The sequence below is a fragment of the Drosophila sechellia genome, chromosome 2L (genome assembly GCF_004382195.2).
Source record: "Drosophila sechellia strain sech25 chromosome 2L, ASM438219v1, whole genome shotgun sequence".
Taxonomy (NCBI): Eukaryota; Metazoa; Arthropoda; class Insecta; order Diptera; family Drosophilidae; genus Drosophila; species Drosophila sechellia.
This window is the reverse complement of record NC_045949.1, coordinates 6444703-6471423: the sequence shown is the minus strand read 5'-3', so window position 1 is coordinate 6471423 and position 26721 is coordinate 6444703. Positions and strand designations below refer to the sequence as shown.

At 43.4% G+C, this 26721-nt stretch overlaps 3 protein-coding genes across 6 annotated transcripts in view; 2 read left to right on the top strand and 1 right to left on the bottom strand.

The window, feature by feature from the left end:
- Window positions 1-20019, top strand: part of LOC6611408 — a 32312-nt gene extending 12293 nt beyond the window's left edge. Inside the window, exons 2-17 of one of the 4 annotated variants that reach the window (XM_032720630.1) lie at window positions 1474-2135; window positions 8063-8158; window positions 9158-9272; window positions 9519-9613; window positions 10712-10839; window positions 10903-11114; window positions 11453-11696; window positions 12183-12296; window positions 12369-12492; window positions 12570-12684; window positions 12802-12916; window positions 13074-14131; window positions 14204-14508; window positions 14719-14824; window positions 15988-16330; window positions 19551-20019. In XM_032720630.1, coding sequence (XP_032576521.1) covers window positions 2106-2135; window positions 8063-8158; window positions 9158-9272; window positions 9519-9613; window positions 10712-10839; window positions 10903-11114; window positions 11453-11696; window positions 12183-12296; window positions 12369-12492; window positions 12570-12684; window positions 12802-12916; window positions 13074-14131; window positions 14204-14508; window positions 14719-14790 — 2823 coding nt within the window. In that variant the 5' untranslated portion in view covers window positions 1474-2105 and the 3' untranslated portion in view covers window positions 14791-14824; window positions 15988-16330; window positions 19551-20019. Of the gene's footprint in view, window positions 1-1473; window positions 2136-8062; window positions 8159-9157; window positions 9273-9518; window positions 9614-10711; window positions 10840-10902; window positions 11115-11452; window positions 11697-12182; window positions 12297-12368; window positions 12493-12569; window positions 12685-12801; window positions 12917-13073; window positions 14132-14203; window positions 14509-14718; window positions 14825-15987; window positions 17572-19550 lie in introns of all 4 variants that reach the window. The other 3 variants (XM_032720627.1, XM_032720617.1, XM_002035916.2) reach the window with 3 other exon arrangements.
- A 2361-nt stretch (window positions 20020-22380) lies between these two features.
- LOC6611406 lies at window positions 22381-24233 on the top strand. The gene has a single exon (XM_002035914.2). It carries the CDS (start codon window positions 22437-22439, stop codon window positions 23382-23384), a length of 948 nt encoding a protein of 315 aa, XP_002035950.1. The 5' UTR covers window positions 22381-22436; the 3' UTR covers window positions 23385-24233.
- On the bottom strand, window positions 24207-26265 carry LOC6611405 (equilibrative nucleoside transporter 1). The gene has a single exon (XM_002035913.2). The coding sequence runs from the start codon at window positions 25904-25906 to the stop codon at window positions 24530-24532; it is 1377 nt and encodes a 458-aa protein (XP_002035949.1). The 5' UTR covers window positions 25907-26265; the 3' UTR covers window positions 24207-24529.
- Between the last annotated feature and the right edge of the window lie 456 nt (window positions 26266-26721).

Here is a 26721-nt window from a genome sequence, read left to right as displayed (position 1 = left end):
CATAACAAAAGTCCCAAACAATTTGGCTACGTAAAAATGAATGAAATTTATGTTAGCAGCTACACATGCACATATATCAAACATTGCCATTGTTCCCAAAAGTGACGTTTAGGTCGAGGATTGTGTTTTCTTTCATACACTTTGCTTAAATTTATAGTTGAGCAAGTCGGTTGAGGTGAAAGGCGGGCAGAAGCCCCACAATGACCAAAGTTTATGCATTGTAATGCGCTTCGAGGAAGCGGAGTGCACAGTGAATGCTCCCGAAAGATGACTCAGGCGAATGATAAACACTCTTCCCAACCAACCCCTCTCTCCTTGCCGCCATGGGGCTATTTTAGATTATTTGTGTGTCATTGGCTATTTAAGCCAAAGCTTCTCTTGGGGCCAAGAACAAGTTTTAACGCTTTTCCGACAGGAATATGTATGCTGCTTTTATTTGGGTGTGGTGTCATTTGTCTTCCTCATGCCGACGAGCTACAAAGCTGACATTCAGGGTAATTATAGTATACATATAGAAAATAGCTTTGATAGCCTTTGGATTATGGGGATAACACTCGCTTGATCCTCTTGTGGCTCGGAAAGCTGTTGAGTCATTGCGATTGAAGCAGCAGAAAATCGTTCTTCACCTTTTATTTAAACTTAAACTTAATCATTTTTGTAGCCTATAAACTTATTTAATACCTCATTAACACCACAAACAAATGATACGAACTTTAGCACAATTTCCCCCCAACTATGAATGTCTCTCCACATCTGCACATACCCTGTAGTCATTGTTAACTGTGCATGCATTTTGCATAATAAGCTACTTATAAGCGGTACCAAGAAAAAAAGCAAAGGAGCGAGGAAAAACTTGCCATAACTTAAATTGAAAATGTAATGCTATTAACACTGCTCTCAGCCACTGCACCCCGTCCCATGGATTTGCATATAACAACGCAGTCGTGTTTAAAGTGTTGCAACCACGCCCCCTTCTCCACCGCCTGCGACATTTTGCATAATACACAGATTAGTTTTTTTGGGGTTACCTGCATGTTTCTACCACCCAATCGAAAAGTACAAGACTGGAAACATAGTCGCAGTACATGTAATTAGAACTAACATCGCCTGCTTTTGGGCAGCGGCCTTTGTTTATGCAAATATTTAAGCAGTAGACTACTTAACCCACATTCAAATGCCAGCAAAGCCCAACACACACAAGAACGAAAGTATGCAGCATGTGTCATGTTATATAAGCACAACCCTAACACCCCCGCATACACACACACACACGACCAAGGCTAAAAGCACAACAAACAACAAATTGGCACTGACAACAACAACAACAACACACAGTGCATATGAACAGCAGCCAAGAACAACAACAACAACAAAACACCAGAGCAACAAGAAAATGTTTAAGCAAGAAGTGAATTTTAAAATATCGTGTGTGTTTTTTCTCCCCCACTCCAAACCCACTCTATTCCAATTTAGCGCTTGGCCTAAAAGTATGCTGCATCATTAGTGTCTCAACAACGGGCACAACTACACCAACGCCAGCAACTACAACTACAACTACACCAACGAGACAAAGGATGAACCCTACTGGCTGCAGCTGGGAAAACTGAGAATGCACGCTCATTAGGCGGGGCAGACGCGTCGAGCGGGAAAAGCGAACAGCAAAAGCGCATTGCGAGTTCCTAAGTCAAGCGTCGAAAAATAAAACGCCCCTACCATAATTAGCAACAACAAACAAGTAGTACAGGGCAACGGGGCGTGGTCGACGCAAGGCGGAAGGACAGCTGGCAAAAGTCAAGGACGAGCTGCCGGATAATTCGCGAAGGCATGACCATGGGCAGTAACTCCAGTTATCTCGAGCCCCACCAGACGCCCAAGGCGGACGCAGCGAGCTGATTTTCACAACTAGACAAATTGCCAGAGCTCGCAATTTATCGCCCGGTGCAGCTGATAGTTTCGATTAGCAGTCTGAAAAGCATAAAGCCAGCGGACCACAGAGACAACAGCCGGCGGCTTCTTTAATTTGTCAACCAAACACCAGCCACCCACCCACCGCGCCCATCGGACTTCCGCTAAATCCATCGCCGTAAGCCCACAAACATCGCGTCATGCCGGAGCAGGATAATTACGATGATGAGGTAATTTCTTTTGTTACACTTTTTGCGTACGCAGCCAGCAGAGGCAGAGTAAAAAAAAAGGCGGAATATGTTTTGAGCCCAAATATAATTAGGCATAATTAATTTTAAAAACAAATATTTCCCGGAACGTGTGTGCGTGTGCCGATTTCCTGAGATTTCGGTTATCGCGGAGCACATTCGAAAGTCAAAGGATACCCAAACTTCTGGTTGCGATTAAAATTTCAAATTGTTTAATGGCGGGGAAAATTGAAAAGCGCCAGGAGAATACATAAGGTTTGGCATTAGAAAGTTGGCTAGCTGACGTAAGCAGAATGTAAGGGTTATTGTTATGCAATCTAATTAACTCTCTAGCGTCATTACGGCACATTTATGTAAATATGGCAATTTAATTTGAATTTCAGCACAAGAAAAATGCCTTGAAGGCAGTGCAACTGAATATTTGGTAATTTATGTAATGAAAAAGCGTTGTCAAACGTAAAACACAAAGCACTCATTATACTCGCTTTTTTTTTTAAATGAAAATATTTACCAAATCGTGAAATTGGCTATAATTAGGTATGAATATATGCGCGTTTGAAGAGGTTAATTAGTTGTCTGTTGCATAAAAAGTGCACAATTTGTTTTAATAAATATAGATGAAGTTTTTTAAATCAATGGACTGCCATACTTTTACAGCAAGACTATCCAACTTTGCTTACTTAAAATCCTTAAATTTACATTGCTTTAATGCATAAATGCTTGCTGAACGACTAGGAGAGTCTCTTGGGGAAATCCTCGATTGGTTTATCCACAGATTACCTTCCGCGATTGAATTTATTATTAGCTCCACTTGGCCGACGAGCTGACTTAGCACTTACATCGCCACTTCAGTCGCTACTCACTCTGATTTCAACTTTGAGAAGTACTCTGGGGACTTGAGTTTCCTCCCGGCTTTTCCTTTATCCACCATCCAACATCCCCTTTCGCTTTTCCGACTTTTCCGGTCTTTGATGGTCAGCTTCTCGTGCCGCTTCGCTGGATTCTTTGCGGCGCCGTGGCATCAACTCTGTGGCTGCGATGCTAATTGAAATAAATTCCGCATGTTATTCAAATGCAAAACGCTGACGGAGCTGACGACAATTGCGAAATTGAATTAGCCATGCAACGCGTGTCTGTGTGTGTGCTTGGCATACCAAGTCGTCTGGGGAGGACTTTCCCGCCCAAGTGGGAGTGTCAATCGCTGCCCGGAATAAACAGCCAGTCGCAATGGCAATCAGCCATTCGAGCGGAAATCAATTAGCCGGAATTTCCACTTCGATTACCACCCACCAATGCATGGATGTGCCGTTTGCCAGCCCACACTATTGGCCATATATTTTGGGAGCAATCGATTTGGCCAGAGTGCATCTATATAACTTGTTTTGACTATGCTAATTTCGGCTGACAGGTGTTGCTGTTGCTAAAGGAAAGGTCCTGCAAGAGCTAGAGTCAATATGTGATTAATATTGGGGTTTCGCCTGGCAGGTTGAAGATTAAGTGTGCTTAATACAATACATATTAATTTCGATGTAGGACTTAAAATGAGGTGAATGAGTTTGTGTGATTGAAAATGTGTACGAATAGATTACATTTATGAAAGATGTAGCACCACAGCTTTCTGTTCCAAAACTTATTTCCTTCATCATTTATTTTGCTACCTTACCCAGTTTCGGTGAGTGTTTACTTCCCCATAAATCAAGTTAAGTTAAGCTTAAAATCATAAAATTCAAAATAATCACTCTTGCTCGAACAAACATCGAAAGTCAGCGACTGCACATCGCATTCAATTGTGTCAGCGCGCTGGCATATTACATTTTATTTTGACAAATTCGGGAACTTAACGACCGCCGACAGGCGCGCCACCTGCCGGAGCAGATCGGAAGAGCGGAGTACAGAAAAATAAGCAATCATGGCCGTGTAATGGAAGCTCAAGTATGTGTTGACATGGGGGAAAACCCGCACACACCAAGGAACTGGGGAAATGGGGAACCACGTGACAGATATAGCAAATGCTATGCCGTTATGGCCTTGAGCTAAACTGCTGTTGACAACAGCGCCAAACGCGATGGTAAGAGGACAGGTGGGCAGGAATCGGAGGTAGACAATAGGGCTGGCATGCCGGAAAGCCAGACACAGACGGGCACACTCACACACAGCCGCCCTTAAGGACCTTACCAACACAGTGCAAGTGGCGTGCAAGGATGCACCCGGTTGTTGTTGCATCCTTTTCATTTCCACAATCGCCCGCGAACGCCGAAGGACTGTTTATGGATTTCATGTTTGGCAGGAAGGCAGCGGGCCATAAAGATTGCTTACTAATGTCGCCCGCCCAATGCGAAGGCCAATATCGTTTGAGCGGAATGTGGGCCCAGGTGACGCAGGCTTGCAGGAGGCAAACAGGACCTCCAAGGCACGGAGGGTCCATCGAAAAATGCAATAAGTCAGCTTTCATTGGCTCAGAACTTTTGCACACACACACTTTGACTTTGAGTGAAAAGCAAACAGTGCTAGATAAACTTATATTCGGCAAAGGTTGGAGGTCAGCACAAATTTGAATATATACTAGGGATATTTAATTTCAGTCACGTATGCTGCATAGTAACTATTAGCTTGAAAAGGACTACGCTTTTCAAAACTAATTTAATTTTTATATCGACAATTGATTACATATTTTAATACGGTTTTTTCTTTAAATATAATTTGTGGAAATTTGTGATCATTTAAAGTTCAGGTCTTTACTCCGACATCCTTTCTTCATTGAGCCCAAATCCTTATTATTTCGCCATCGTAATTGCTGGCGCAAATTTAATTTCAAAATGGAAAGTCCTGAAATCCATATTGGAACGACGTAGCTGACCTTCTTTTTGTGTGTCAAACAGAAGGTTTCTAATGCGATTAACTGGGCCATCTTCAGCGCTGTTGAGCCAACTCGAAAGTTAATTGAAAACGACACTTTCACTGCCAGCGGCATGTGGCCACGCCCCCGCCTTTCTCGCTCTCTCTCTCTCTCTCTCATTTTCCCCTTTGCAAAGGGGAACCAAAGCTTTGGTTCGACAAATACTATAGCTGGCATCTATTTTTAATGCGCTTAAAAGTATGCAGGAAAGAATTTTAACGCTCAGAGCTTAATAACTATGACAACTTATGCAAATAACTGGCGGCTCTCCAGCACCAACCAACGTCCTTCCACCCCACCTCCACCTCCCTCACGGATGCCCCCCAAACCAGCTGGCTTCTTCAACTTTCTGCACTCGAGGAGCAGCCCGAGTTTGCCCAGCTCAACCGCAAAAGGCAGCTAATGCTCTGCCCGGGATTGTAGGTGTTTGTGTGAGTGAGAGTGTGTGTGTGTGAGTAAGGATGAGTGGATGGCCATTCGCATTATCTCTGCCCCCTGGCCAGCTTGGGGAAAGCGCAAGTGAAAGTGGGCGGCGAAAGGCGAAAGCAGGTGGGGCGGGGCACAGAGAGATAGGAAGAGGATAGAGCAGGACTTAATTTGGTTATTCTCTGCTTTTAAGCTCGGTCAGGGTAAGTTTTTCAGCTTAAACTTAAACTCTGAACGATGCCTGAGAAAGAATATTTCAGCAGTTCGGATTCCGGATGGTCAGAATCTCAGGTAACCGAGAATTTAATCAAGCCGCACTCACTGCGCTTTTTTTTGCGGTGGGTAAAAAGTGGTTTGCCTGTTTGCGGACACAATGAAAATGGAAGAATAACAATGCTGATCCAAAATCACATGGTAATCAAAAGTCAGCAGAAATGAAAATCCCGCGAGCAAACATCATTAAACGGCGAAAGAGGTTTACTTTCTCGCAATCACTGGCGCGTCCGCTTTTTTGTTTTTCCACGCACTTAAAACGCAATCCATTTCCATTACGATTTCCGGTCGTGCATTTCATTCTCATGCATCGAGTGTCGCATTGTGTGTGTAATTTGGATACAATATTTTTCCATTTGGGCCGCTCATAGTTTACAATGCCCGGAAAAGCCCATAAAACAAGCGGCCTTCGAATTTATTTATTGCAGCTCGGGGAAACCGAGATCGCTGGCAATCTGAAAATCTTTACTTGCAATGGGTAAAGTTTGTTTATTTATGGTCGTCATTCGCTGATTTATTATATTTATTGTAGCGCATGCAATTTGTAAAATTTGAAATAAGGTTTAAATTTCTAAATTTAAATTTAATTTAGTTAAACTAATTCTGTTAAGAGGGAAACATTTACAGTCAACTAATTTTCCCCAACCTTGCTGTTTCCGTTTTCTAGAAGAACAATTTTCCGTCTTTGAGTAACGCCTAATGGCAAGGCATTAAAAATGGATGGAAATTAACAGGATGCGCAGCTCATGTGCTCCGCTCATCCTGGGTATCCTTCAAATTCCACCATTAACTGGCAACGTCAGAAGTAAACTCATTGAATCTTGCGGCAGCAACGGCCATTGTTGAAATTGATGACTGTCATTATTTTTAATTCCTTTAGCGTTAACAGCAACTCATCAAATTGAGTGTTTAAATTTCATTTATGGTCGTTTTTTTGCATATTTTCTTGAGCTCGTGTGTACGCATTTTCATTTTCCTCCATGGCAATCAAGATGAGTGTTTTGAGCTCTGCTGTGTGCTAAATAAGTGTCCTGAGGACTCTATTACTTGACCCTCCCGAGGAGAATAAATGCAATTCAATTAGGACACATTAAGTATACGACGCGTGCGCCCCCAGCAAGAAATCATCATTATTATTATGATTGCTTTCACGAAAATATTTTCAAGCACCGAAGCGTTGAAATAAAGTTTAACGAAAGTTGCCAAAGCTTGAGCTCTCTATTGTTGTTTGATAGTTTGGTTTACGTTCTGTTCACCTTATTTGCGGCACAACTCCGGGGCTAAGTAATAAATACCACTGGGTTGCGATTTCCGAAATGGAGCGAGCACATACATATAGGGGCATCGTGGGGATCGGATGCCTTATAAATAAACATGCTGGCAAGGATGCGTGTGTTGTACCTTGTACACGTGTTCCCTCGCAATTTGTTTCCCATTTGTATGTGCGACGTGTTATTAATTAAGAAGCGCGATTTACCCGCCTCACTAATGGCCAAAAGGGAAGCTTTGCAGGTGGAACATATTTATGCGATTTTAATTGAGGATTCTACCTTTTCAGGCAACATTTATAAGCTAAATTGTTGGGAAAATCGATTGGGTATGTAGAGTATTCCATAGTTCAATAAGGGAATCTTAAAAACTCTGCTTAAATAATAAAATCCAACTTATATTTCTGCCCAATTAGTTAGATAAGCCACCTGGCACGCAACTTCTGATTAATACGTTGTCATTTCTTTATTATCTTGCGAGCGTAGTTTTATGAGCCCTTAATTAATTATTCGGCTAAACGGGAATGTAGTTATATGTGCGACATGATGGAAATCAGGCAGAGTTCCATCCAAAAAATAAAACCCCTACTGCTCGTAAAAATCGGTATCAACTTGTGCGGGCTGCGTGAGTTAAGTTTTTGTCGTGTTTAATTTGGGTTTCTGTTTTCCTTTGTTGCTTGACAACATTAAATATGCATTAAGGCTTGATTTCCAAGGGGTTTTGGCCGGGTCTTTGTGCTCAACATGCTCGCAATATGGGGACTGGTAGGTGTGATTGTCTAAGAGCAGACATAAATTGGAAGGAAAATCGTTTATGAGGCATCGCAGTAGGGGAAAACTGAATCATCAGTTTACTAATTGCATCTTGGCCAACCAATTATTTGCGGTTCTGACCGGTTGATTATGGCCATGCTCGGCCTTCATAACTTTCGGTGTAATGAGCCGCACGTGCTCTTTATGTGCAGCATTTGCATTCCGGCGTTTACCAATTAATTTCCCTAATGTTTCGCAGCTCTCACTGACTGTTTTCTTTTGATTTCCCGCAGTTGGTCTCCAGCAATCCCAACCAAAGGAACTGGCGCGGAATCCTCATCGCGCTGCTGGTCATCATCATTGTCCTGGCCCTGATTGTTACATCGGTGGTAAGTCTGAGTCCAACACTTGGCCAGAAGGCCGACCACAACTAGTACAGCATGATGTTTGGTTATTGTCCCTGGCGATATAATTAGGCACCAACTGGGCGGCTTAATTGTCGAAATCGGTGTTACGCATATATTTATGGGCAATTAAATGAATTTCTATTTTGCGTGGCTCGTGGCTAATATGGACAATCATCAGTGATTGGCCAACCCGAAATCCCGAAATTGATTCAACAAACGGACAAACGGAATTGCGTTTGTTTTCGAAAATAGGTCCAAAGCAATAACCAAAATACTGTCAAAACAAGAGCACATCTACCTCACACACACGAAAAAACCAAAATTAAATTCACTCTCTAACAGACAATTGTTGAATACTCTGCTAAAAGCACTTTAATTTTGGATTAGGTACAGAGATACCTCTGAATAGTCGTTTAGCTAGAGTATTCAAACTGACATATCGCTAATGAATAAATGGCAAGCCTCGCTAAAACTAAACACCACAATGCCAATTCCATTTTGGTCCTACACAGTTTTGTTTAATTGTAAACTATTACTCTGCTCAATTTAAAATCTCCACACGAAATACAAATCCTCATGCGCTATTGGATGTTGAAAGTTTTCTTTAACTGCAACGTAAATATTTCAACAATGCCCCAAACGAAAAAAAAAACTAAAGCGACCATTAATATTTATGTGTATCTTTATATGTATGTATTTATATATATGAAAAAACTGTGATAAATTTTTGTGTAAATACGTTACGCTCATTATTGTCTTTTGTCTGTTTGTTTACTTTTTTGCAATTTTGTGGCTGCCTGATAAATTTAACCCCCCACACCACCAAACCGAACATTTTCCCCTCCATTCGTTGTTGCTGTTGATGTTGTGTGTGTGTTGTGCCTGCCTGACTGTCTGTCTGTTTGTCTGGTTGGCTGGCTGTCTGTCTGTGTGTGAGTGTGCAGAAGACAACATATAAAATTTCTACATTTATCAAAAAAGGTGCTGCTCACGCCCCCCGATGAGGGACCGCGGGTCAAAGGGCAGCGCATCAAGCTGCAGGACATCGTCGATGGCCTCTTCGTGCCGCAGCACTCCAACGGCAGCTGGATCGATGGTGAGTGCTACACTTTGGTGAAAATCCACAGGAAAGGTGCTTAAAAGTATGCAACAGCAAGCTGTAAAAGAACGTTACCTTTTCATTGCATACTTTTGGGCACAAGTGGTTTTAGTATCAAATTAGAAATCAGAATCATATTATTAGAAACCTTTTTTTTTTTGCGTGTATGCCGTGAGTGCCCCTTAGTGGCAGTTCTATGTGGCAAATCGCTTTTAATTTCCGCTTTCATTCCATTTTTTGCAGGCGAGGAGTTCCTGTACCAGGACCATTTGGGTCGCATCTGTCTGCTGAATGCAGCCAATCGCTCGGAACGTGTCCTCATGTCCAATGTAACATTTGTAAGTACATTTCGTTGAATCACCTTGCCCCCATGCCGGACTGTTTGTTTGCTTATTGCTTATCTCTCTGAGCTGAATAAATATTTGCCCCATCTTATTTACGACTAGCGAAGTTGTCGGAGTCCTAGAAAGTGTTGTTAGTTGGCAGGGGGCGGCCCCAAAGGCAGATATCTCAAGTGTACACACTCGACTTGGCAATGTTAACTGATATTATGCGCGCACAAATGTGGGCGAAACAAATGGGCCAAGTTATCGTTAACTGAGTGCGGCGACTCTCGCCCCAATACAGCGATAGCGATAAAAGGCAAAAAGATTTGTATGTCAATGACTGGGTAAAAACACACATGTGGAAAACGCGCGGGGAAATCGCGGGACGTACAACGGTTTCTAATGAATAATGCGCGAATGGAATTGAAAACCAAACAAATAAGGCAAAACTGAAAGGGAGGAAAATGAATGGAAAGGGGGAGTCAAAGGGCGGTAAGCAGAAGCTTTTCCTTGCCAACTTGGCAAACGAACATTCTGAGTGCCTCGAGGGCCCAAAAATGCAGGCAGGGAGTGCAACAAGTGCAGCCGCTGCAAGTCAACAGTTGCCAGTTGAAACAGTTGAGTGGGAAATAATTAATGTGCAGCCGAATCCAAAGAAACTCGAACGAGCAGTCGCAACGGCATAATGGCAATACATATTCATAGTTGGCTAAGGATCTGGCATTAAAGTTACTTCGCCGTCAAACTCAAACACGAAATGAGCAATGAATAGCAAAATACTAGACATCAACTTGGCTCTCAGTTACGTTGGCCTGCCGAGAATAATTTTCAGATTGTTTTCCCAGGCAAATTAAGGCGGCAACTCGTTGGCAAACAATTTTCGACATCCAGAGCCGTAAACAATGCCGCAAATTTCGAAAATTTCCAACCAGCCACCACCATGGTGGCAAACTTCCGCCATTTTGCGTGCGAATCAGAAAAGACCATTCAAATTTTAATTAAAATTGCGTATACGCAGTGTGTTCGCACTGTTACAGCCGCTCAACAGTATTCCGCATAATTTGCAACCAGCATTTAATACCACTCAACGGCTCCACTTGCTCCACACAGAAAACCCTGTCGCCCTTCACCTTCACCATATCGGCGGACAAGCGCTATCTGCTCCTGGCCCAGAATGTTGTGAAACTGTTCCGGCACTCGTACTTGGCCCAATACACGCTCTACGACATTCAGACCAGGTGAGTTCCGGCATCATTCCGCAGCCGTCCACACTTTAGCATTGCGCCCCTAATCCCCGACAGCGAGAGCATCAAGCTGCGCCACAGTCCGCACCAGGATGAATGGCCCTACCTGCACTACGCACGATTTACGCCAGCTGGAAACGCACTGGTCTGGGTCCAGAGCTACGATATCTATTACCGGGAGGAGGTCCGCAGTGCGTCCGTGCATCGGATTACTCACGATGCGGTGCCCGGAGTGGTGTACAACGGCATTCCCGATTGGCTGTACGAAGGTGAGTGGCATTTGCAAGGATATATCGCATGTGAGAATGGGGATTTATTTGTAGAGATAATCAGGAAGAATCAAATCATCGCTAGGAAGAACATACAAATCTTTAGAGAAACCACCTGAAAGCGTGCTTAAAGCAAATATTATCTGTTGTTTAACCTTCTTAAGCTGCCATATTGGTAGCATATAATATAAGTTTTTTTATATATATGTTCTTAGTATAAGTCTTATGTGAAATGAAGATATTCCTTTGCATTACTTGCAAACCGGAGGCGCATGTTGCACGATATTTTCCTCAACTGACACTTATTTCCATTTTCCGTTCTGTTTCGCACTTCGCAGAGGAGATCCTTCATGCAAATAATGCGATTTGGATGTCCGACAATGGCCAACTGATGCTGTACGCCACCTTCAACGACACGCACGTCCAGGAGCAGCACTTCGCCTGGTACGGCACGACGGGTCCGTCCGGCGGAGGAGCAGCAGCTGCAGCGGCAGTCGGCGCTGGAGGAGCTGGAACCGGGAGCGCTGGAGCGGGCGGCAGTAATCCGCATGCCAGCCTATATCCGGAAATCAGGTCCTTACGGTAAGTCGTGACCCCATTAGGTCCGGAGCTCTGGCTAAATCGCTTTTCGATTATGTGTTAATGATGCCTCATCGTCGTCGTGCCCCTCGTAACATCTAATGGGCTCCTAGCGCCACGCTTAAAATTCATGAAGTGACAGTGGCGAAACCTTTTCACAGGTAGATTTGGACACTGGCTTCATCCTTTTTCGGGTCGCCATACCCTTGCCAACTCCGATTCGGGTGTGCTGATAGTTGGGGCGTTAGAATCGGTTGGCATGCGTAAGACAAAACAACTTTTGGGTGTCTAAACAAGCTGTGACGCTTGGAGGGAGGTTGATCCCCTGTCAATTGGGTTTGATAAATTACTAGAACGGATCTGGAAAGGTCAATGCGAGATGTCAGTGTTGTCTCATTTGAGGGTTTGGGTCGTCTTCTAGAAGTAACAAATGAGATTAAAGCTTTAACTCCACATTCATATTGTTATGTTTTCCTTATTGTGTCATAGCTACCCCAAGCCGGGCACTCAGAATCCCACGGTCACCCTACGAGTGGCTGACCTAAAGGATCCGCTGAAAGTTCACGTCACCGACCTGCATCCTCCTCAGATTATTGCTAATGAGTAAGTTCGTTTTCTCTGTGTGTATATAATTACAAATGTTCTTACATTATCCGAAATCATTCTGATCCACAGAGATCACTACTTCAGCAGCGCCAGTTGGGTGAGTCACTCGAAGATCGCGGTGGTGTGGCTCAATCGACCGCAGAACATCTCGGTGGTCAGTGTGTGCAAGGCTCCGTCGTTCCAGTGCATCGAGGTGAGTTTGATGGTGGCATGTCCGGCCAGCCGGCCAGCAATCTGCTAATGAACCCCTTCCGCCGTTCGCCATTGCAGACCCACCGGGTGAGTGGAGATGGACGTGGATGGGTGGACACTGTCGCAGTGCCGCTGTTTGCCGCCAATGCCAGCATCTACGTGGCCATATCCCCGCTGCGAGATGGACTGTTTGGTAAGTCAGTGAGTTGTCAAATTGGCCTTTGTTTCCCCCAGAATGACAAGGCTGGCTTGCTGCTCGCCTCCTTTCGCCTTTCCCCTCGCGCCTGAAACCAATACCTCTTAATCACAGGCTATTTCCGGCACATTGTGCACGTGGACATCGACAAGAACCGGGTGCTGCCCCTCACCCATGGGCCGTACGAAGTGAATCGATTGCTGCACTGGGATCAGCTGGATAATTGGATGTAAGTGATTACGCACACACCAAACCGGGCGTATTTCCGTGCCTTTGGTGGAAAATTGCTTCTATAAGACGTAGATTTGTGGATGTGAATATATTGAATGCACTTACAATCATTTAATGCTTTAAATATATATGAGGCATTTCTCATCATTTTGTAGTTACTTCCTGGGAACTCCGGAGCGTCTTCCGTCGCAGCAGCATCTGTATCGCGTATCCTCCCTGCCGGCCCGCCAAGGTCAGGCCTTGCGCTCTCCCGACTGCCTGACGTGTCCGGCGGTGTCGCAGTGGTCCGACGGCTACGACGAAGGTCACACCAAGTCGCCGCCCAAGTTGGTGACCGCCTGGGATGATGACTGGGAGGATTCCGAGGAAGCGGAGGCTCAACCGCCGCAGCCAGCTCTGCCGGTGGAGCAACAGCCTCCGGGGCGGGGTCAAAATGCTCCCCTCCCACCGCCTCCCAGTGATTGCCTGTACCACGAGGCGAAGTTTCCAATCTCGCGGCAGGCGAAGTACGTACTAATCGATTGCCTGGGACCAGTGGTACCCACCTCCATACTTTACGGCTTGAAATCCGCCGCTGCGGACAGTGCCAAGACGAAACGACACAGCACCCAGCACGAAGAAGCACCCACGGAGGGTGGTGATGAGAAAGCAGGCGAGGAGCCGAAGTCTCAGTTCCTGGAACTCCTGGTCATCGTGCAGAACAACACGCGGTTGAAGGAGAAGATGGCCAAGACGGCCATGCCGCAAATCAAGACCTTCCCAGTGATGATCTCCGGCGGTTATCATGCCCAGGTCCGACTATACCTGCCGCCCGTGCTGCGCGAGGACGAGATAACACGGTATCCCACCATTCTGCATGTTTACTCCGGACCCGGCAGTCAGCTGGTCACCGATCACTGGCACGTCGATTGGAACACCTATCTGTCCGGAAGCAAGGACTACATTGTCGTTGAGATCGACGGACGGGGATCTGCCGGACAGGGCTACCAGCTGCTCCACGAGGTCTACAAGCGTCTGGGCAGTGTGGAGGTATCCGATCAACTGGAGGTTAGCGAGTACCTCAGGGATAACCTGCACTTCATCGACTCACGCAGAATGGGTGTCTGGGGCTGGAGTTACGGAGGATACACAGCTGCATTGGCCTTAGCCGGACAGCAGTCCATTTTCCAGTGCGGCATCAGTGTGTCACCGGTTACCAACTGGAAGTTATATGGTGAGTTTCAGTTATCCTTGAAGGTTTTAGAGAATGCCATAAAAATCAATGGCCTTTATTCTTTTATGTAAGATTCCACGTATGCGGAACGCTATCTGAGTTTCCCCAACGTGACGGACAACTACAAGGGCTACGAGGAGAGTGACCTGTCCAAGTATGTGGACAACCTGCGGGATCGCCAGTTCCTCCTGGTCCACGGAACCGCCGACGACAATGTCCATGTGCAGCAATCCATGGTCCTGGCCCGTTCTCTGACCAGCAAGGGAGTGCTCTATAAGCAGCAGATATATCCGGATGAGGGCCACAGCCTTTCGGGGGTTAAGCGTCACTTGTACCGCTCGATGACCGCCTTCTTTGAGGACTGTTTCAAGAAACTGGTGAGTGAAGTGTGCATACGCTAATCCTTACTTTGTAATATATTCCACTCTCCTACCACAATTATATATTATATATATAACTCTCTCTATTTCTCCTGCTCTCAAATTAAAAACAAACCCACCAAATCACCGACAAAATAAAACCACACCCACTGTCATTCCTGTTTTGTTACAATTATTGGTTTTTAATGCCCATCGTCCCTGGTGTAGATCGATCAGCAACAACAAAATCAAACAGATTCCATGGATTTCCTGGACTTTCATAGTTTCTATGGCCGCTAAGTTTGATTCAATATCCCTATCCTTCAGATACTAGGTACAGTCGCGGTTGTCAGATATCTTTTATTGGTTCCTCATCGTTGTCAAGTTGTTAAGTGTCGTGCTCATTGTCGATGTTGTCATTAGTTGCAGGATTTTCCAATCTATTACCAATTATTCGCTGTCTAATCGCCAACTTTTACTGCGGACCAAAATATTTACATGCTTTCATATCGTTTAAAGTTAAGATAGATATTGATGTTTGATGTTTGAATATGCATAAGCCTATTATCCTCTTCCTATATCATTTTATTGTGAAAGATAGTGTGTTCTTTCTGCATAAATAATATGTGAACGAATCAAATCTACATTTTTCATAATTATTAAGCCATACAGTTTTTAAATGTGTTTTGATTTCGAGCATAAGCCACTCAGTCTCTTTGGCATCCCGCATAAGCAATGGTGTTTTCCTTTTCCTTTATCTTCCACAGAAACTTTTCTGGTTCGGTTGCTTCTTAATTTAATATTGAACGCGTTGAGTCTGCATTACACTTGTTACACTTTGGGCTTAATATGGTTTACCAGCCGAACTTTATTTTGGGCCTAAGACCCAGTCATAATCGTATGTGTTTGCTGTTGGTTTGTTGCCCTTTTTCTGGGCCTTGGATCTTGGCGAAATATTGTGGTTTTCCTTTTGGTTTAGTTGTGTTTGCCTTAGTTTTTGTCTGCCACGTTCTTTGGATTATTTGTTTTCCTTGTTTGATGCTAGTTTCCCCTATGAGTTCCATCATATTCCTGTGTTTTTTGAAGCTTTTTTCCATTATTATTCCGAAAGTTTCGCCTTGAATACTTTTTGCGTTTGCCCCGAATTTTCGTTGATCCCTCGTTTGATTCGAACAAATTGTTTTGGCTGTCCAACATTTGTATCCTTTGGCGTATGTTTGTGTGTGGGACTTGTTGTTGCTCGATGTGTTTTCCTTTTACGCAGGCTAGATACACACACACTGACACGCCCGCACACACACACACATCCAGAGACACTAGAAACACACACACAGCCAAACTGGCTACTTTACCTAAATGTTTGCAAATGCCTTGATTGTGCTTCAACCAAACTCTCCTTTCCACTTTCATTTTCTCCGATGCTGTACTGTCACTTAATGTGGAAAATAATTGGAATTGATATTTTTGAGTAATGGCTCACTTTCTGTCCAACAACAGGTGCCGCCGGAGTCGAAAGCTGGTCTGGGCAATGGCGGCGATATGCAACAGCAATAAACTTAAGTTATGGCAGCAGGAAATTCTGATAAAAAAAGTATGATGGAACACAACAAACTTCAACCGGAACGTGCGAACGAAATGTTTTTCTGTAAATTGCATTCAATGTGATTTATCATGAACACACCCACGACACTCACAAACACAGCAAGCGGCTAAATGGCAACTCAAATAGCCAAACGGCGGCAGCGACGGCAAGAAAAAAAGCAACAACTAAGTTAAATGGCATTTTGTGTAAAATTAATAAGAAAAGCAGCAGCAGCAGCATCGAAATGCGAAATGCCAAGTAAGTGTGCCCAAAAAGGAGCATAAACAAACAAATGTATATGTATGAGGACAAAGCGGACAAAATCAACATGGTTGTGAAAACATAACTCACACACACAAGCGGACCCCGACTCACACAGACACGACACACACTCACACACACAAGCACGCAGAGAGAGCGCGCACAAAGGTAGGCAATACAAATTTACACATGCGGCTTTTCTCCTGTGACAGGTGTGACATTTCAATGCCCTCACAAAAGGACCCTTCATTACGGCAAACACTCTGCCGAATTTTATCTTTATTATTTGATTTTTTTGAATTTTTTGTCATTTTGTTTCTTAGTAACATGATTTGCAAGCCATATATCACAAAATATTTTCACTTCAGTTGCAAAACATAATTTAGAACTGGTATTTCGACAGTCGGCTTGTCAAGGCAACACTTTCGGTTTGAATTACTTTTTCATTTCGTTGTAATGTATGCATATTTGGCATAAATTCCCAATGAAGAGCAAACAGAAATAAAATTGAAAAACAAATTTATTGAAAACGCTACACGTGAGCCAGCTGAGCTTCGTGCCGCTCGGCTTGAACGGAAATGGCCAGCATAAATCAAATCTGACAACATTCTAAATGACATTTTCTGATAGTCGAACGGTTTTATCGTTTGCCAAGGGAAAGTTTTCCAAAATGTGTAATAGCTCACTAGGCGGGGGGTGGGGCGAAAAGTGACCCATAAATTGCGACTGAATTTATGGACTTGGCTCATAATTGAGTCTGGATTTGCAAACCGTTGACAGAACGCACGATTGAAGTGAGAAGTTTGTGTACTAAGCTCATTCCGAGCTTGAATGCGAACTCAATTTGAATAACATTAGTCTCTCTGTTTGCATAGACTGAATTACGTTTTTAATTTGATTTTGGTTACTCATAAATTTGATCATCAAATTTACTGCCCAAACAGAAAGGAAATAAAACTGAATAATGTCCGTGTGATGGGGGGAAGCCTCAGTTGGAAAGTATAATTAAATCAAACGAAATAAAAACGCAGCCATAAACAAAGCATAAATATTTGAATTGAGATAAATGAAACAAACCAGCGACTCAAAAAATTGCAAAAAAGTGCAATTCAGTTTCCAGAAAGCAAAAAACTAAAATTACCGAATGGCCAAAGTAAATTTATTACACAAATGGAGGATTCAATGGGAAAACGAACAAATTATGAATCAAACAAACCAATTAAATAGAATAACTGCATGTAAGTAGCGCAATAATAATTAATAATATACATTTACGACTTTTTGTTCGATTTCATTAGCTGAACAAATCTCGTTTAGTTGGAGTAGAGTAGCGTTAGTCGGTATCCAAACTAAAACCAAGTAAAACTATTTAATTAAGCCAAAGTGAACTAAAGCGATAGACAGAAATGAGGAAAAGGTCAAAAATAGCTGCGATACACATTAAACGTAAAGATAGCACAACTGGAGAAAACTGAAAGTAGAAAGCAAATGACACCGCATCGCATATTCCGCAAAAATCTCTGTAAATCCCAACCCTTTTTCCACTCAAGCAGTAGCAGTATGCAAAAAAGGATTATCCTTAATTAGGCATTTGGCACACTTTTCGAGAGCGGCAGTTAATTAGCAACCGCCGCCAAACTGCGGCTCTTAATTCTGATGGCTGAACAGGATGTTTTCCCGAGAAGTTGGGGTGACTCACTTATGTAATGTCATTGGTGCAGAATCCTCCCTACAATTTTAGTGAATAGCGTAAAGTCTTTATTTAATTAGTAATAACACCTGTAAAGGCGATGTTCTTGACTATACTTTACCAATGGTATTAGTAAGGAACTAAGTACCTTGTTAAATCCAACAAAGTTCTGCGAAACTCTTTTTATGTGACAGCTAATTGGCAAACATGTATTTTTGCATATAATCGCTACTCTATTTCTCGCTAAATTCCCATAAATATGAATGTGTGTATCCTTTAACTAGCTTTGCAGCGTGTGGCACAAGCAAATCCCAGCTGGGTAGAGTTTCCCCCCAAACTTTGGGGGCAATTTTAATAATAAAGTCGCGCTGGCCGCAAAGTATGCTACACAAAATATAAACTCGTCCTTGCGCCGCAACCCCTTTTCCACTCCCATGCCCACTTCCAATTCCCCCTCACCTGTGCACAGGTACACAGGTATAAGAGGCAGTGATGTGTGCTGGTGTTGGAAAATTGCAAGCCAACATAAATTTATGTCTGCCTGACACTTTTATGTGCCTCGCTGGCGGTTTCAGCTTTTTACGCCGCGTTTTTAGACGCCAGCAGAACGCATGCCAATGTTTGGCTAAGCCGCAGGTTTTCCTCTCCGCAATTAACGCACACACCTGTCCACGCCGCCCACCTGGCCAGTGGGGCGTGGCACGTGGAGCGGCCTGTCTGTGTGAAGGCGCTTATTTTTAGACCGAAAGGTCGTCTGTGAGAGGGACTGTAAAAGGCCAGCTGCTGCTCCATCCACTCACCACAACCCACACGCACACAAACACAAAAATAAAGGATACAGGTGTTTGCCTTAACAATCCGAGATGAAGCCATAAGTGCGATGCTGTGTCAGCGGGCTATGGAAATAGAAAAAGGCTCGAAGACAAAGGGAAAACCGAAGGGAAGAACATTTAAATGCTTTCTATGTAGTGTACTAAGGACCAATTACCGATGGGAAGTGCGGAAGTAACTAAAAATAAAATTGAAAAATTATGAATATATACACAAATTACGGAAATGTAGCAGCGCGCTGTAGACGATAAACAAAATTTGCAATATATACATAGAGACACACATTCGACATAATGAATATTGACTCAAATACCATTTAGTAATTATACAAGCATATATATATATATAATATATACCTAATGATATACACGAGAAATCAAATTAATACGCATACACATGCGAATACGGTAGTTTAGTTCATCTAGTGGATCAAGCGTTTGCATTATTCGAGTTACAAACCTATGAAAACCAAAGGAAAACCAATGGAAAACCAAATGGAAGCCACTCTGTATTGTTGAAGTACGTACTATTAGCTCAAATGAAAGCTCGATGCGGCTCTGTAAAAAAGGGAAAACTGTAATATACGCCTATACATAACTAAATAACTAAATAACTATACTTTGATATATGATACATATATATTTTATAAACAACTTTTACTCTTAAACAAAAACCATTTTAATACTCTATCTTCAGCCTTACCGTAAACTAAATGGGAAATTCTAAGAACGAACATAGTAACTCAATAACTCCTAGAGAGCTCAGATGGCCAATGGGCAGAGATGGAAATCTATCCTTACCAACGAAATCGAATACAAGTTGTTAGTTATGTTGTTTGATGTAAATAAGCTTTAAGGTGGCTAGCTCAATTCAATTACTTTGTTTACTCCTTTCGTTAAAGAGTGTTTGGAAATTAATTACTTAAGCCGAATTACTTACTTAAGCGAAAACAAAACCTTTGTGATCCAACAAGTTTCTTCTCTTCCATGAAGCAAAACCAAACTAACCAATATAATAATATGAATTTAAAATTAATATGTAATTACATTGACTTAATTAGCTGAGACGTTCAATAATTTCGCCTGGCATTTAGTAATGGAAATCGTGAAAAGCGGAAATACCTAAAATATATATGAAAGCATGAAGCCAAAAAGCAAACTGGAAAGCAATGTGGTTTTATTATTATCTTTTGGGAAAATCATTTTGAAAATTTGGTAGTTAGGTAAGTCAGTAGTGCGGTAAGTTCACTTTAAGTAATAGTTTCATACATTTTCATATAATCGAGTCCTTCGAACTTGAATCAAACCATTCAAGTAGTCCCCAATGCCACATTATCCATTTATCTACATCCCCAAACGCCCAAAGATGTCGATGGATTTCGTCGTGGTCCGTTGGCCAACTAAATCAAATCCTCACCTCTGGAGTCCGAATTAAAAATGAAATATTGCACTCAAACTGCAAGCGGGATTCTTGGAAAATCGAAAATGTAAACCGTGGAAAAGTGCGGCTTGGCAATCTGCATAAAACACGTAACGGGTTGCAGTGCCCCGCCTCCCTCCGGACTTTCCATCAACGCCCCCTTTTTGGCCACTGAGCACGGAGTGAAAGGACTAAAAGGACTGAAAGGACCAAAAAGGCGGCACGCAAATGGCCACAAAATGTTCGACTGGCATGCAATGGCCATCAGCTTTTGGGGCCAATGGACGCGGGCCAAGTGGAGCTGGGGGTTTTCGGAGGAGCTCTTGCTGCCGCGCCAGCAGGCAAACTTTCGACTTAATTGGCCAATTGTTTGCCAAGGCGCTGAACAAGAAAAAGTGTTGCATATTTGATGCCGTTTTACACATTTCTTTCTTTCTCCTTTTTTTTTAAGGTAGGTAGGCAGACCGACGATCCGCAGCGAAGGAGGTGGCAAGTTTTAAGAGCCATCGTTTTGGCAGCTAATAATTTATCGACGCGATTTCGGCTGGCGTCTAATTGCCACCCAGGAACAAATATGAAAATATTGTGTATAATGCACGGATGGCATAAATGGCATGGTCGCCCGCTCTAATCACGCCCGTAATTGAGCCGCCACGATGAAAATGTCCGGCACAAATTGCCGGCCACTTAAATGGGGAAACCCGAAGCGGTCGGGCAGGAGTATCAGTATCGGTGGAGGTGGAGGATTCGCAGTCACGGCCATGACTCACGTATGTCACCACGGTCATTATCCAATTTCAGTGGCCTACAATTGGGAGGAAGTATCCTTAGCCACTGTCATTATATAACACAAATTTACTAAACATTGTTATTCATTAAGTTTTAGCTAAGATAATTGCTACTTTTGAGCAGTATTTACTGTTTTTAAGGTACACCTTATTCAAGTAGAGCAGAAATGTGTTCTTCTCTTATATAAGCAATAATTTATGTAATCAAGAAAGGTGTCAGCTTACAGCAAACATGATGTAGGTTCAGTGACCTAATTTCTGTACCATTCCAATTTATGGCAGCTACGATAGCGATGGAGTGTAAATTTTAAGTGTTTGCTTTAATTTTTTGCTCCGATTCGTTATTCCGGGCACACCAGCTATTCCCACCATTCCGCCGCTAATGCCAATCAATTGGCGTCCCATGTCCTGACAAGGGTTCCTCCGACAGTTGGCTATTTTTCAGCTATTGTGAAGACGAGACGCAGACTACGAAGGAATTATACTCATACTCCGGACTGTGGACTAAGGGAAAGCAGAACTACATACTTCCATACTGCTGCAGGATAATGCCCCTACAATACATAAATAATTTACATTTCGCATGGTCACGCACAAATCATGCGAGCCAAAGAAGCGCCGGCAACAGTCAGACTGGGATATTGGATTTTGGTTTGGGGCCTTTCGATTTTGGGGGGCGCATCCTTGGATCCTGGGGCGCCGAATGCCGATGCGCATCAAAGTGACAGTTCAACATGGAAAACCACTCAAAATGTTAATTGATACGTATGCAATGCGATTTGCGGGCCGCCGGGCACGTAGAAAGTTTTTTCCTTTGCTGTTGTGGCGATTGCAGAAACTTTTGACGCAAGATGTAACTGAAAACTAAAAACAATTGAGATTAATGTACATATACCTATTATACTACTTTGCACGAAAATGAAAGTAGGGTAGTTTTCGCTAATTATCGCTATTGAAAGTTTATTTGAAACAAGAGAAATTACTTTAGTTTAGAAACTGCTAGTAGATGCCCTCTACTCTGCTAATAAACTTATAAATGCATACATATTAACTATATTCAACTTTTTCCGTTGACTGTTTCTGCTGCGACGATTGAATCTTTCAATAAAAGATATAACTTAAATCTAAAACTAAACACAAATGACATTACATATTTGCAGAAAACAAGAAAAATGACTTTAATAAAGTTACTCTAACAGATACCCTCTACTATTCTAGTATATACATATTTTGAAAGTTACTAACTAGTTTCGTAGCATTCAGTATTTTCATTTCGGAACTGCTCGGTATATTTTGCCTCTCGTTACCTGGTCACATTGTTTTAATTATTAGCAAGAACATAATATTGACTTATACTAGCTCTAACTTATTTAGAATGGAGAGGCTAAACGATGACTGCGTGTGCAATATACTAGAGTTCCTGCCGCTCGTGGAGCAGATCAAGATGGCCAGGCTGGCGCCGCGCTTCCAAGAGCTCCTCTGCCTTATTGTGTGGCGAAAGCCGCGCTACCGGAAGGTTTCCGTATCCGATTCCATGCTAAGTCCTCTGAGTAAGGAGGACTACATATATTTCTTCGAACTGACCAGTCCCGCAATGGAGGAGCTGTACATTTGGAACGTGCACAAGAAGGCGTTCGACTCGTACTTGGGTCGGCATCTGATGCGACCCGAATTGGCCTTCTATCTGCGGCGGGATTACAGCAATCTCCGGGAGCTCTGCATCGCGGATGAGAACATGAACAATAGCATGATTAGCACTATAGCTAAGAGATGTAGCCAGTTGCGTAGCCTGAGCGTGTCAAGTGCGTACATCACGGGAAAGTACCTCACTGGACTCACCAATTTAGAGACCCTAGTCGCACACGAATGCTCCGTGGAGCTGCCCCATCTCACAGAGTTGCTGAATCAATTGCCACTGAAGCACCTGGACCTCACCTCAAATCGGTATCCCGTGGAGGCGACCATTCTGCAGTCGGAGGGAAGCAAACGTCTAGAGCGACTTGGTCTATCTGATGCCGAAGACTTCGGCTTCCCACTGGCCGATAGTCTGCCTAAACTTAACACGCTGGTGGTGAGCTACCACAAGGTAAGCCCCCAGGAACAACTGAGCATGCTGGAGACAACGCGCAAACGTGTGGAGCAAGCCTCGAGAAAATTTCCCCAGCGCCTGCAATCGATCTTATGCAATGTAGTGGATGTGGAGGTGGCCCTCGAGCAGATTGCTGGCCTTGAGAAACGCCATCCCAGGGACACGCCAAAGTTCAATGAGCTTCTGAAGATCGTGTACTTCTTGTCGGATCCGCAGGGCGGAGATAAGAAATAACCTTGAGCAGGTCGGCGCTTCTCCTCGGAGCTGCCCCCCTAACTTTGCCCTTGTAAATACATAAATAGGTACTAGACGTCGCCCAAGTGACAAGAGGAACTGTTATGTTTATCTGCTACTAGCTGCTCCCACGGTAATTATGTGTCTTCTCAGATAAGGTTCGTTTATTTGGTTATTTTTTTTGTTTACCAATTATTTTTCGGCGCCATGTCCAAACAATACGATCGGTTTACGCTACAAATACATACATTTATACAAATAAATGTTTACGATACCCTGCAAGATGGCATTAAAATTTGGCACAGATGCAAAATAAAGTATTTTGGAGATTACAATATAGTAATTATTACTAACTTTTTAATCCAGTTTTTGTAACCTTTCTGCCAATTTGAAATTAATTAAATTAGTTTTGTATAAGGCCGTTTTCTGCCCATTTATTATTTTAGTAGAACGTTTGACAATTAATTTTATTTTTACGTTTTCTGTTAACAGTGTTATTTATAATTACATGGGTGTCCACAATTTCAGCTAGGCGGTTGCGGTGGGCACCAATAGAATGCATTGATTAAATGCTTTGGTCGTGCATATTTCTGCCACTTTGTTATTTCATTCAATCGGATGAAGCTGTGATAAAACGAACCAAATATTCCATTGACTTGTTAGACCCCCTCCCAATTGATAGATATATGTACATCAATTAGGACCCAATTGTCAGACTCTGCAAGTTCCCATTCCTATCTTTGTCGGCACCATTTTTCCCATCGATGCGAGGTATATTGTTGCTTAAATTTGTACCACTATCTTTCTATTATTTCGTTGATGTAATAAAAAACGAATTGAAAAACTTTATTAAATAAAACGTGTTAAAATGATTGATTAGTCTTAGAACTAGAATTGGGCGCAAAACTAAATTTAATTTGTGTCAAATAGGTGGGAAGCAGTAAACTATGAAATATTAGACACCAATGAAAAGTAAAACCTTTATTAAATTAAAAGAATCTAATTAATTGATTAAAAAGAAACCTAATAGCCAGGTTCCGGAACTGGTATTGAGCACAAAACTACATTTAAAATGTGTCAAATAATGCAATGCAATGAACAATGATAATTGTTAGTAAGCGTCATACTAATAAATGTAAGACTGACTACACGACGAAAAATGGTCCCAGATACGAGAACAGCACTCCGGAGAAGATGCCCGTGATCAGCATGGCAGCTGCGTACATTCCGGCAGTGGTCTGGTATTTGGTGTGCACTGTCTGCGGGGCGTACATCATGCCCAGAGAGCTGAGATACCCGGAGCTGTAGGCCATCGCGATGCCAATGCCCCAGTACAACCAATCGTTCTCAATGAATACGGCCAATGAGCGCACCGAGTCCGGAGGAACGTAGTTGCACATGACAAACAGGGGGATGAACGCCAGACGCAAGACCACTGGCACCCAGAGGAACCTCGGGCCCGGCCATTGCACCCACGATGTGGTTAAACTGCCCAGCATTGCGAAGACGTTAAAGGTCGCGAAGCAAGTGACCAGTGTAAAGTAGTCTGGACCTACTACGAAATCTGGGTCGGAGCGGTGCACGTTCGACTGAATCGCCGGGAAAACCGACAACGTAACGAAAAACGTGAGGAAGATGTTGAATAGTTGCGGCGCTGCTTTCTTGAAGATCTGCCAGTAAGGCACGTTCAGTTGGGCCTTAGAATCCGATTTCTTTTCGCTGCTCCGGCTAATAGTCTCGTAGTGCCGGAAGAACTTGTTTAGCGGCAGCGCAAAGTACGTGTCGAAACAGAGCAGCAGCACTAGGATGGCGGTCACGAAGTAGTAGATGGCCGAGGTCCTCTTGGACGAGAAGATCTCACCGCATATCAAGGCCATGGCGGTGGTGAAGCAGCCGCTGATGTTGGAGCCCAGGACGACGGCGCCGGTGTACTTGATAGGCAACGATGCCACTATTCCGTAGATGGTGTTCTGGTAGATGCCATTGCACACGTTTAGCAGCACAATGCACACCATGGTGGTCCAGAAGAAGATGCCCGGCCACTGGGAGGAGTCGAGCATGGCCAAAATAATGGTAACCAGCAAAATGACCATCTCGAAGATGATGCTGTAGACGATTCGGGTGGTCAGGTCGCCGCCAAAGTTGACAAAGATGTTCAGCCAGTTGAAGACCAGGTTGGGAATCTGCGAGGCAAAGCCCATATTCTGCATGAAATGGGTGCGGTAACTCACTTCAGTGGCCACGGTGTTGTTCGGTCCGAACTTGAAGTCCTCGAAATAGGACTTGGCCGTGATGAACATGTTCCATGGCATCAGCGTGCCCACGCCGTGCAGCAGGAATATAAAGAACACAATAAGGAATTTATCTTTTGGCGCTGGCAGGCCCAGTTTCGCCAACACCGACGAGGATCCCTTGCCGTTGGAATCATGGGGTGGCAACTTGGATTCCCACGAGGGATTCAGCGTCACCGGTGCCTGCTGTTTGCCAATGAAAGGCGACTTCTCCGATTTAGCCTCCGCCATATCTGCGCGACTTCTGTTCTACTCTGGCTCGGATTTCTTTCTGGTTCTGCTGATGCGGGCGACAGCAGTTATTGGGGCGTATGCTTGAAACCCGAAAACTTGCGCGGTCAGTTATTCTCGCGGGGGCCACAAAACCGGTAGGAGGGCGGGAAGGTTTGATTTTACCTGCGCCTGCGACAGCGCTCTGATTTCGGGATTATGTTTATCCTCGTGGCGGGGGTTCGCCTGGAACTACTGGACACGTGGAGAGCCAACTGCAGTGCCCGAAGAACGCTGATTACAGCACAGATCCAATTAAAGGTTAAAACCGCACTACAAGATTATCGCCGCGTTGTATCAGCTGTACTCGATCGAACGGCGTTGCCACACCGTTAAAAATGATGATTTATGGGCGTAGATACAAGCGATTTCGGGGGTTCCGTTACGCATGGGCGCAGTCATTTCCTTTCGTAATCGCTAAGAGGGACGGTAAGTATGTGCAGTAAATAATGTTTTTTTTTGTAATGAGTATTACTTAATCATAGTAATTCAAGGTAGTTACTCACACTTTCACCATCCCTGTTAGCTACACCCATGTCAAACTTAAGCATTCATAGCAACCAACTCTACTTATTAAAGCACAACAGCAAACCGCCACTTATCGCAAAAATGGGTAATGTATGTACATATTTGTTATATATTATTTTTGTGTATATTTTAACTAGGAGTATTGAGATTGTGTGCAATCTTGAATGTAATCTAATTCTTAAATTTTCTGATTGCATGATAAAACAATTAATTAATTAAAGTAAATGTAATTTTTGTCAAGTACTCAT